Source organism: Mytilus californianus, unplaced genomic scaffold, assembly GCF_021869535.1.
Source record: "Mytilus californianus isolate M0D057914Y unplaced genomic scaffold, xbMytCali1.0.p SCAF_15, whole genome shotgun sequence".
Taxonomy (NCBI): Eukaryota; Metazoa; Mollusca; class Bivalvia; order Mytilida; family Mytilidae; genus Mytilus; species Mytilus californianus.
The window spans coordinates 21,435,850-21,447,851 of record NW_026262637.1 but is presented as its reverse complement, the minus strand read 5'-3'; the positions used below and the strand labels follow the sequence as shown (position 1 = coordinate 21,447,851).

Here is a 12,002-nt window from a genome sequence, read left to right as displayed (position 1 = left end):
GTACCGCTGGAAAGTAGTTAACAGCGAAAACTGTGAGATATGTTTCAAATCTGATAGCTATAATCATTTCTTCTTTGAATGCACATGGGTAAAAAATTATTGGACATTACTACACAAAATATTTATGTATCTTAATATTGGTCAACATGTTTTTTGTCTTAAAAATCTTGTAATAGGATACAAAATTGAAGATGTTGAATATTATGTACTTAATCATATTATAACAATTGTTTGCTTTGTGATTTATAAATGCTTTTATTTATCAGAAAAGAGAACTAAATATGTGAATATGATGTCAGTCCTAAAAAATGAAATTGAAACACAAACTTTATATCATCCGAAAAATTCCTTTTTGAGAAAATTTCTAACGAAAATCTTAGAAATGTGATTCTTTATCTGTTTTGTTTGCATTTGGATGACCTAGAATCACAAACATATCATTGAAATAAAAAGAAGAAAAAAATTTCTAAACAAAAACTGTTCCTTAATTTTTGTTTAAATACCAGATATGGTATATTATTCAATGTTTGGTGAATTTGAATGATAAGATACTATCTAAAAAACAATCGTAATTCAATTATACTGACCTCTTGATCCGATAAATCAGAAACCATGCTCCTTAACTTTCACTTTTAAAATCCGAGACTAAAAGCTAAACAAAAGACGGTCAAAGTTACGTTTTCTTTTTCATTGTATACATGCTTGTAGAATTAATCTGTAAATTGTAACTAACACGTAATGCTATGTAGATTTATAAAAAGTTTGCCAATGAAATCCCCTGGTTTTATTGGTAACTAACAATACAGGGAAGAGCCTTAGTGCCATTGTTGTAACATTAAGGGGCTTTGTTAACAACTATTAGTGAAATAAAGTATCTGAAGTTGAAAAAAAGGGTTAATCTTATAAATAAATTAAAAGACAAATACACCTTTATCAATATTAGGAAATCAGTTTGGACGATTCCATATACCATTATGTTTTAGGGGGTTTTAGCTTCAGTGTCGAGTTGGTGTATAGTATTAAGGGTTGTCTGCGAGAAATAAATCATTTTTCTGATAGAGTAACTAAATTCAAAACCAATATAAATATAGTTTACATATATATTTTATCTAACTGAGTAAATTGATCGGAATGTGAATGACAACATAGACCTAAAATTCTTTTTAGTCTATCCCAGTCATGACATTTGCGCGGAAATTTCTTCCATTGACATCGTAATATAATTGACTTTGGATTATTGTTATCTTTAGATGTAATTTGATAGGATTTAATGTGATATTATTTGTCTCTTCTTCTATAGTACATAGTTTGACGTCAGGTTTGTACACATGAAGTCTCTAGTCTAGTCAGATCTGAAGTATAGATGTACTCATTCTCAATTTTATGTACTGCATATCCCATCCCATCCCTACATCCCCCTGCCCAGTCGCTCCGTAATTCTCGTATCACGGCTTTGAGACGAAAGCAGGCATTATCAGGAACGTCATAATGTCAGAGGAGATGTAATCAGTGACGTCACAATGTGTGAGGAAACGTTATCAAGCTTGCTTTCGTCTAGCGTAAAAACTGTCTTAGGCCACGTTAGGGAGGTGAAAAGCCAGTAATAGAAGGGTACCACGATTTCCCGAGGATTGCAATAACAAATTAATATCCCAAGGACAAATTGATTTGTCCCGAAAACATGATTTTACATGGTGTTATATACTGCTTAAATTAGTATAACAGCATACAACTATACAATCTAATTAAAATTAAATCTCCGCACTTACTCCTCGTTGTTTATATGTCGCGCGTGGGAGATCTAACAACAGCCGCTTGAGGGTCATGTCTAGGGTCAAATTTGGTGAACTTTGACCGACCAATCAGCGTGCAGAAAATCAATTTCGGGTAACCAATCAGCGACGGGCTTGTATACCATTATCGGATCGTTAAATAACATGGATGCGCCCAGTTTGGACAACGTTTTGACAAAAGTTTTGCCAAAATTTGGTATAAATGATATAAAGAAGGAGCAAAAGGACATTTTAGAGTGTTAAGTTAACAAGAAGAAGTGCGTGGCTGTACACCGACTGGTTTTGGCAAGTCACTGCCGTTTCAACTGTACCTTCCAGTTGTCCGGGAGGTTATTGAAAACAGTTCTGACTGAAAAGTTTTAGTCTGTTTTCCCTTAGTAGCTCTGATGCAGGACCAGGTGGAAAAACTCTCGCACATTGGAAATATTACTGCTGCATACAAAGGTTAGTATAACTTTAAGCATGCAGTGGTAGTAAGGCTTCAATAAATGGAATAGTCTATACTATAGTATTTAATGCCATTAAACACCTAATTTATATTATAATTATTATGTTGGCAGTGTTGTATAATAAAGATGTTTATAACACATGAGAAATCAGTTAGGGGGTGACATGTTATCCCCCTGTACAATGGCGGATCCAGAACTTTTTGTAAGGGGGGCCCACTGACTGACCTACGAGGGGGCCCGCTCCAGTCATGCTTCAGTGATTCCCTATATAATCAACTAAATTTTTCCCACAAAAGGGGGGCCTAGGCCCCCCTGGATCCGCCTATGCTGTTGGAGCTACTTATATAATTAATGCAATGCCTCTATCTTACAAAAATGTCTTAAGACGTTATTCCCACACCTTATGGTGTCTAGATGCAGGGCCCTCTTTTCCATAGTCCTGGATCCGCATCTGACCAGGCAAAGATGTACATGTATGTCTTATCAAATAAAATAAAATGTATTTGCAGGATCATACATTTAAACTTCAGTATATCAACACATACACATGACTAACAGTAACAAAGCAGTAATATGAAACTTAAATATACATGAGCAAAGTTAAAAAAAACTGCAGAAGCAGTTGATCATAGCCATGGTAGCACATAAATTTGTCTCATTTCACCGAGAACAGATTGTATTGGTCATATTGCCAGTATTTTACAGTCGTTTTGGCCATAATGCTAGTTCTTCATACTACATGTTGTATTAATGAAGCGCCAGAGTCCAAGGGAAATGTTGTTAATTACATGTACTAATAATCTATCTCAAAACAAATATACATGCATATAAGAATAAGAAGATGTCGTACATGTACAAGACTTGAAGTAAAATTGCCAACTCAACTCTCCACCAGACAACAAATGACAAAGTTTACAACTATAGGTCACCATCTGACCTTCAACAATGAGAAAAATCATACAGCATAATCAGCTTTACGTGGCTCAGAAACGTGCGGGAAACTTAATTTTTAAATTAGATTGTTTTTTGTCATGAATGTGTTAAACAATGAAAAAATAAAAAAAAAATATGAAAAAGTGCAGTCTAAAAGACCTTGTTGGATGGCCAAACAGATACATTGGCAGAAACATCTCAAAATCGAGAAAATATGCCATGCATTCATTGAAATCTCAGCTATATTCATTTCTGTATTGGACTTTACAACAATAAGAATTATTTCATTGGATTTCAATCTTTAATCAAACGCAGTGAAATGGAGAAAGGGTATTTGTACAGTGTACATTTAAATTATAGAAGTTATCATAGAAATATGTCTTTTTGGAGACTGCCCACCTACATTTTTTTTTGCATTTTAGGATCATCTTCCCCAGAGTGACGATCAAATCAAAGAGGGTTTGATAGATGTCATTTTTGCATCTCCAGAAACATTGGTTGGTGATCCCTATTGTTTAAAGAAGTTGAACATTAAGTTGGTTGTAATTGATGAGTTTCACACAATAGCAATTTGGTAAGTGGATACAATGTTTATTCCCCATGTTCATTTCTATTCGCACATTTACAGGACGTATTACCGTTGTCTACATGTATATAAATAAAGGCCCCGAAATGACAATGTAAAACAATTCAAACGAGAAAACAAAGGGCCTAATTTATGCATAAAAAATGAACGAAAAACAAATACAAATGTATGTAACACATAAACAAATGACAACTACTGAATTACAGGCTCCTGACTTGGGACAGGCACTATACAGAATGTGGCAGGGTTAAACATGTAAGTGGGATCCCAACCCTCCCCTAACCTGTGACTGTCTGTCAATCGTCAACCTGTCAGTAACTCAAAAACTATTCAACTAATTTGCATGAAACTTTGATGAATTGTTTCTATATATTGATGTGTACTCCCTTCCCATTTTTATGAATTTAGATTTTCAAAAAGATAGAAGTAAAAAATTAAGACCACTGGTACAGAACTGTACAGCTTTCAAGAACGAGATAACCTAATACTAAAAAGTAAGCTCTTTTAAGACCACTATTTGCAAAATGATGAACCATTACAATGTAATTATAAGAATGTATGAAAAATAAAACCCTAAACAAATGTGATAGACAGCAACCAACAACAACCACTGAATGATAGGCTGTTACATAACAATATGGACAAGCACATACATGTATTTAATTTTGTTTTGCCATAAGAATTAACAATCTAGGCAAGAGGTGCTGATATTTACCTTTTATAAAAGTTTTTATAGAAGTACTTATTTCTATTTTTCTTTCAGGGGCCAAGATGAAGGAGACAGAAAAAAAGGCTTTTCGAAAATGGTTTTCAAATGTAGGTGAACTAAGATCCCTCTTTTCCGATGCTACAGTATTGGCTTTAAGTGCAACTTGCACTGTAAGCTTTAGGAAAAAAGGTCATGAAAATATTGCAGCTAGCGGAGGACACAACAGAAATTAATTTATCACCAAACAAGTCTAATATTAAACTAGTATCTTCCAAAATTAAAAATTAAATTGAAATGGGAATGACATGGTTAGTAGATGCATTAGAGGAAAAAAGTCAGGACTTCCCACGTACACTTTTGTATTGTTAATCGATAAATGACACTTCCAAACTTTATAAATACATTGTAACAGAATTGCCACATTGTGCCAAGTATATTGAGATGTTCCATTCTGAAACTCCAGATGTTAACAAAAACATCATAATTAATGCATTGAAGGAGGAAAGTAGTGTTTTGAGACTTATTTTGTCAACCAGTGCCCTGGGAATGGGTTTAGATGTAAAAAAGTGTAGTGGAGTGGTATTATTTGGACCTCCAAATAATCTGGTAGATTTGCTGCAAGAAATAGGGCGAGTGGGGAGGGATGGAAATCCATCAGTTGCCATTATCCTATACAATGGATACCACTTGCAGAAGTTGAAACCGGAAGTTAAGGCAATTCTTAAAGCTAAAGATTGTAGGAGAAAGGATCTGATGTGTAATTTCCTCAGAAATTCAGACTTGGATGATTTGATGAAGAAAGAAAGCAGGAAACATTCATGCTGTGACTTGTGTACTAAGTCTTGTAATTGTGAATCCTGTGATATGTTACCTCTTGAGAAGTTATTTCTGTCAGAACAAGTTGTTGAGGAGCTCGAGGAGCAAGAAGATTCTGATGTTTCAGATAGCGATACTGAAGACTACAATTTGTCTGCCTATAAATACTTCGAAGATCTTGATATGGCTTTATTAGAAATACAAGATGATTAAAACAGTTGATATTTATTTATTTAATTTTTCAGTATCTGGTTTCTGTAACTAATTCAACTTTAGACTCTTCAAATTTTTTTGACTTTTAACCCCCTTACAATTGCTGTATTGATTGTGCCACTCTAGATCTGGGTTCATGTCATGCCTGCAGCTGTCAATGTGACTAAAAAGAGATGTAGCGTATAAAAACAAATGAGACAGTAACTGATTGACACACATCATAAGATATTTACTTGTTTTCATCTTAAAAATAAAGAGATGCGGTATGATTGCCAATCAGACAACTACCCTCCAGACTTTTCAATAACTTGATATAAGCAATTGTAGTACAACGAGAAAAACCCATGCCTTTAGTGGGCTACAAAAGGCCCCGACCATAAAAATATGAAAAAATTCAAAAGAGAAAACCATGTCTGCCATGTCTGTCATGTCTGTCAGATATGGTTGCAGATTCGCCTAATCTTGACCTCATTTCATGAAACAAGCATATATTCGGTGTCAAGTCTGCATCTCGATTACTATAAACATGATAAACAAACAGAAAAATATATTTGGTGTGGAATTATTGTAAGATGTCCATGTTATATAAAAAAGAAGATGTGGAATGATAGCCAATGAGCATGATTAGACAACTCTCCACAAGAGACCAAATGACACAGAAAGTAACAACTATAGGTCACTGTACGGCCTTCAACAATGAGCAAAGCCGATACCGCATAGTCAGCTATAAAAGGCCCTGAAATGACAAATGTAAAACAATTCAAACAAGAAAACTAACGGCCTAATTTATGTACAAATAAAATGCTTCGCTGGGGCGCAGCTTGATACGACCGCAGAGGTCGAACCCTGAACAGTTGGGGCAAGTATGGACACAACATTCAAGCTTGATACAGCTCTGAATTTGGATTGTTATTAAATATTTGACACAGCCTAGGTTTCTGACACAGAAAGAATGTGGTCTAAGAACTTGAATTTTTTTAATTTACCTATTATGGTCCAATGTCCAAAATCAAAATACATGGTTAGATTCAGCATATCAAAGAACCCCATATATTCAATTTTTGTTAAAATCAAACAAAGTTTAATTTTGGACCCTTTGGACCTTAATGTAGACCAATTTAAAAAACGGGACTTAAAATTAAAAATCTAAATACACGGTTAGATTTGGAATATCAAAAAACCCCAATAATTCAATTTTTGATGAAATCAAACAAAGTTTAATTTTGGACCCTTTTGACCTCAATATGAACCAATTTGATAGCGGGGCCCACAAATAAAAAATCTAAGTTCATGGTTAGATTCAGCATATCAAAGAACCCCATATATTCAATTTTTGTTGAAATCAAAAAAAATATAATTTTGGACCCCAACTTGGACCAACTTGAAAACTGGGCCCATAATCAAAAATCTAAACACATGTTTAGATTCAGCATATCAAAGAACCCCAAGAATTCAATTTTTGTTAAAATCAAACTAAGTTTAATTTTGGACCCTTTGGACCTCAATGAAGACCAATTTAAAAAACGGGACCCAAATTAAAAATCTAAAAACACGGTTAGATTTGGCATATCAAAGAACCCCAATAATTCAATTTTCGATGAAATCAAACAAAGTTTAATTTTGGACCCTTTTGACCTCAATATGAACCAATTTGATAGCGGGGCCTACAAATAAAAAATCTAAATACATGGTTAGATTCAGCATATCAAAGAACCTCATATATTCAATTTTTGTTGAAATCAAACAAAGTTTAATTTTGGACCCCAATTTGGACCAACTTGAAAACTGGGCCCATAATCAAAAATCTAAATACATGTTTAGATTCAACATATCAAAGAACCCCATATATTCAATTTTTGTTGAAATCAAACAAAGTTTAAATACTGGAACCTATCTTGGACCAACTTGAAAACTGGGCCCATAATCAAAAATCTAAACACATGTTTAGATTCAGCAAATCAAAGAACCCCAAGAATTCAATTTTTGTTAAAATCAAACTAAGTTTAATTTGGACCCTTTGGACCTCAATGTAGACCAATTTAAAAAACAGGACCCAAAATTAAAAACCTAAATACACGGTTAGATTTGGAATATCAAAGAACCCCAATAATTCAATTTTAGATGAAATCAAACAAAGTTTAATTTTGGACCCTTTTGACCTCAATATGAACCAATTAGATAACGGGGTCCACAAATAAAAAATCTAAATACATGGTTAGATTCAGCATATCAAAGAACCCCATATATTCAATTTTTGTTGAAATCAAACAAAGTTTAATTTTGGACCCCAATTTGGACCAACTTGAAAACTGGGCCAAAAATCAAAAATCTAAATACATGTTTAGATTCAGCATATCAAAGAACCTCATATATTCAATTTTTGCTAAAATCAAACAAAGTTTAATTTTGGATCCTTTGGACATTAATGTAGACCAATTTGAAAACTGGACCCAAAATTAAAAATCTAAATACACTGTTAGATTCGGCATAACAAATAAATAAATGTGATCAAAGATTTTACAAATCTAATGCGCCATACTGTGCAATTAAAGATTACTTCTTGAAATTTTTCAATATTTGAAATTTGAAAAAAAAATAATATTTGAAGAATAATTCTTTTTAATTTCTGAAATCTGAAATGAGAAAAAATTGGCCCCCCACAATTTCTTTTTACCCCCCCCCCCCCCTTTTTCCCCCAAAAAAATTCTTTCCCTCAAGATATGGTCATAATCTCAATTCAAATTTCCAATGGAGTTGGCAACCATAATTACCCATTTAAATTTACCATAGTGCTAACTTAATCTATTTTATAATAGAATTAATAAAAATATAGTGTCAAATCTTTCATATGGATTTTTTTGTAAAAAAAAAAGATGAAAACATTTGCAGATATTTTTACTGGTCTTCCTTTATAAATATGCATTTCTTTAAACATAATTTAAAAGCAGTGTAAGGGAAGTAACCAAAACGTTGTATTTGGATTACCTCCCTTACACTGTTTTAGATTATCTTTATTGTTCATTAACCATTACTTTATACATAATTTAAAAGCAGTGTAAGGGAGATAATTTCAATGATGTATTTGATTTATCTCCCTTACACTGCTTTAAATTATGTTTTGTACTAAAGTATTTGTCCATTAACCAGGACAACCTTGTTTTTCCCCCTTTTTTGCCCCTAATTCCTAAACGGTTTGAGCCATAACCCCCCAAAGCAAATCCTAACCATCCCTTTGTGGTATGGAAACTTGTAGTATAATTTCAGAGAGATCCATACACCGTTCCACAGTTATTGTCTGGAAACTAGAAAATGCTCATTTTTGGCCCCTTTTTGGCCCCTAATTCCTTAACTGTTGGTACCATAACCCCCAAAATCAATCCCAACCTTCCTTTTGTGGTATTTAACCTTATGGTCAAATTTCAAAAAGATCCATTCACTTAAACTAAAGTTAGAGTGCGAAAACCAATATGTATTCGGACGACGACGCCGGACGACGACGACGACGACGACGACGATGACGACGACGACGACGCCAACGTCATACCAATATACGACCACAAAATTTTTTTGCGGTCGTATAAAAATGGACGAAAAACAAATATGTAACACATAAACAAACGACATCCACTGAATTACCTAAGGCTCCTGATTTAGGACAGGCACATACATACAGAATGTGGCGGGGTTAAACATGTTAGCAGGATCCTAACCTTGGACAGTGGTTTAACAGTACAACACAGGAACAAACTATAAAAATCACTCTGGTTGGTTTCTGACCTTGACTTTTCATGGTTTATTGATCAACAAGTAAACTATCTTTGGTGTATAGAATTATTGCTATTGATGTATGTCCTTTTGTGCTAAGTTTTGGCATGGTTCATATGTATGACTTTGACCTTTTTGTTCATTGTTCTTGATGATGTTATATTTGTTCTATATAGCAAACTCATTGTATTTAACTTGGTGTAGCCAACAGTATACATAGAGGATGATTATTTTTGCTCAAAATAAACATTGACAGGTTGATTGATTATTGATTTCTTCACTTGGGTTTCAGTGGCAAATATTTCATGCATATTCAAGACAATAACATGAAGTGGGACTATATCTTACTTACAACTTTGATCAAGACCAATGTGTTCATCAAGAAAACAGTCAAATATAGACTTAATACCACATCTTCTTTTTTATATGACCACAAAATAATTTTGCGGTCGTATATTGGTATGACGTTGGCGTCGTCGTCCGAAGACACATTGGTTTTCACACTCTTACTTTAGTTTAAGTAAATGGATCTCCATGAAATTTTACCATAAGGTTCAATACCACAAAAGTAAGGTGGGGATTGATTTTGGGGGTTATGGTACCAACAGTTCAGGAATTAGGGGCCAAAAATAAGCATTTTTGTAACTTCCAGACATTACTTGTGTGTTAGTGTATGGATCTCTCTGACATTGTACCACAAGGTTCCATATCACAAAGGGAAGGCTGGGATTGATTTTGGGGGTAATTGCCTCAAAATTTTAGTAATTAAGGGTCAAAAAGGGGCAAAAAACAAGTATTTTTCTAGTTTCATGACAATAACTTGTGTGTAAGTGTATGGATCTTTCTGAAATTGTACTACAAGGTTCCATATCACAAAGGGAAAGCAAGGTTTGAGTTTGGGGATAATTTCCCTAAATGTTTAGGAATTTTGAACAAAAAAGGGGCCAAAAAACAAGCATTTTTGTAGTTTCCAGTCAATAACTTGTGTTTGAATAGGTAAATTAAAAATTTATAAGTTCTTAGACCACATTTATTCTGTGTCAGAAACCTATGCTGTGTCAAATATTTAATCACAATCCTAATTCAGTGCTGTATCAAGCTTGACTGTTGTGTCCATACTTGCCCCAACTGTTCAGGGTTCGACCTCTGCAGTCGTATCAAGCTGGGCCCAGCAGAGCATTTTATTTTATTAAGTTACTGTGTTTAATTTGACTAAGATAGAAATTGAACCAAATAATGTGCACTAATAACTTCATCACTCAGGAAAGCACATTTAACCAACACCACCTTGTATAAGTTTTATCAACAGCTCTTTACATGTACATATAGGGTAAATATCTGCATGCTGGTCGCCTTGTGAACAAATCTGTAAAAGTTTGGTTTTTATCTCATTGTTGTTTTGTACAAACGTGCTTGATGTTTTCATAAAGTCATTTCGGGTCTTTGTACAGCTTGCTATAGGTTTTACTCAAAGTCAGAGGTGGAACTGTGAACTTTAATACAGAAAAATAAGTTGGTCCCTTTTGAATAGTTGTCTCATTAGAAATCATGCCACATTTTTATAAACATGTTTTTGTAGGTAGTTATGCTGCCTAATCAAAATGACCATGATATTTTGCAACTAAACTGAAAGTATTTCATTACTTTGTTTGTTGGGTTGATGTCTCATTGACTTATGACACTTTAATATCAGCAACAAACGACTAAAAAAGTACCAGCTAATTAAGGTTATGACTTAAGAGAAAATTAAACCTGCACACTTAATTTATTCACAATAATTTAATTCCAAGCAATATTTTTCAAATATGTGGATTTGAAGGCGATGGAAGGGGACTGTTGCAACAGTTGGTTGATGTCACGGCGATGAATCAATGTACGAAGTCCTATAAATGCACTGTCAAATGGGTTTTTGTCTTTTTTTAGCTCCTTGCACTTAATTGTTATTATTCTTGAAGTTTTATATGTTACATTTAGTACATTTTCTTGTAGTAGGTCTTTTGCAATTTTCTGAACATCAGCTTGGTATGCCGTATATGGTGGAACCCCTTCTTTCCTGTTAAATTGGTAATGTTATCAAAATGGCTTGCAAAATTAACTAGGTGAGGATACTCTTTAGAGTGTTGAAGGATACTTTCCTTTGTCTGATGTCCTGAACATGTTACTTTTGTATCCTTGTTCAACATCTCTCAAGTATTCATCTAAGCTTATATTATTGTTTGTTCCACCTTGCAGATTAACAAATCTATTAGCAATTAATCTTTCTGATTGGTCAGGTGGTAAGACACCCGAAGTTAGTCACTTAGTTCTTCTTGAATTTTTAATGCATCTTTCTTTAATTTGATTGACTGTTGGACTTTTCTAAAACATTTAATACAGACGCCATTGTCATTGTCTACTTCGGCGTTTACTTCAAAACCAGTAACAACACTAGAAATTATTGCGATTCTCTCTGAGTTCTGCTGAAGTTTCAGTTTGAACAGTTTTTTTTTCAACACGTTCTCCCGTTGAGGAGATTTCTATCTGGATGAAAGAAAAACCGCATAAAACACAAATGTTTGTTCATACTGATATTTTCCTTGGGGTTGCATACTTCACTTGATGCCATTTTAACCTCGGAAGGCAATAATACAAACTATTATTACAGTTGTATGTTACGAAACGTTTTTCGCATGGGGGCTGCCATTTTTGTTTATATACATTCGGAAGACCTCTAGACGCTACTAAGACTCCTATGCCAG

At 33.9% G+C, this 12,002-nt stretch overlaps 1 protein-coding gene across 2 annotated transcripts; it reads left to right on the top strand.

Annotated features, from left to right (window-relative positions):
* Positions 1-2,071: 2,071 nt before the first annotated feature.
* Positions 2,072-5,518, top strand: LOC127725647 (ATP-dependent helicase wrn-1-like). Of its 2 annotated transcripts, XR_007993086.1 has the most exons (3): positions 2,072-2,237; positions 3,598-3,749; positions 4,525-5,518. XR_007993086.1 is itself a non-coding variant. In XM_052232748.1 (2 exons), exon 2 carries the CDS (start codon positions 4,912-4,914, stop codon positions 5,497-5,499), a length of 588 nt encoding a protein of 195 aa, XP_052088708.1. In that variant the 5' UTR covers positions 3,286-3,749; positions 4,525-4,911; the 3' UTR covers positions 5,500-5,518. The 2 variants fall into 2 exon arrangements, 1 of the variants encoding a protein (XP_052088708.1); XM_052232748.1 differs by lacking the exon at positions 2,072-2,237 and having other exon boundaries at positions 3,286-3,749.
* The last annotated feature ends 6,484 nt before the right edge of the window (positions 5,519-12,002 follow it).

Excerpts from the sequence above, each read along its gene's own strand:
- LOC127725647 (XM_052232748.1), top strand. The coding sequence starts at position 4,912 with ATGTTCCATTCTGAAACTCCAGATGTTAACAAAAACATCATAATTAAT.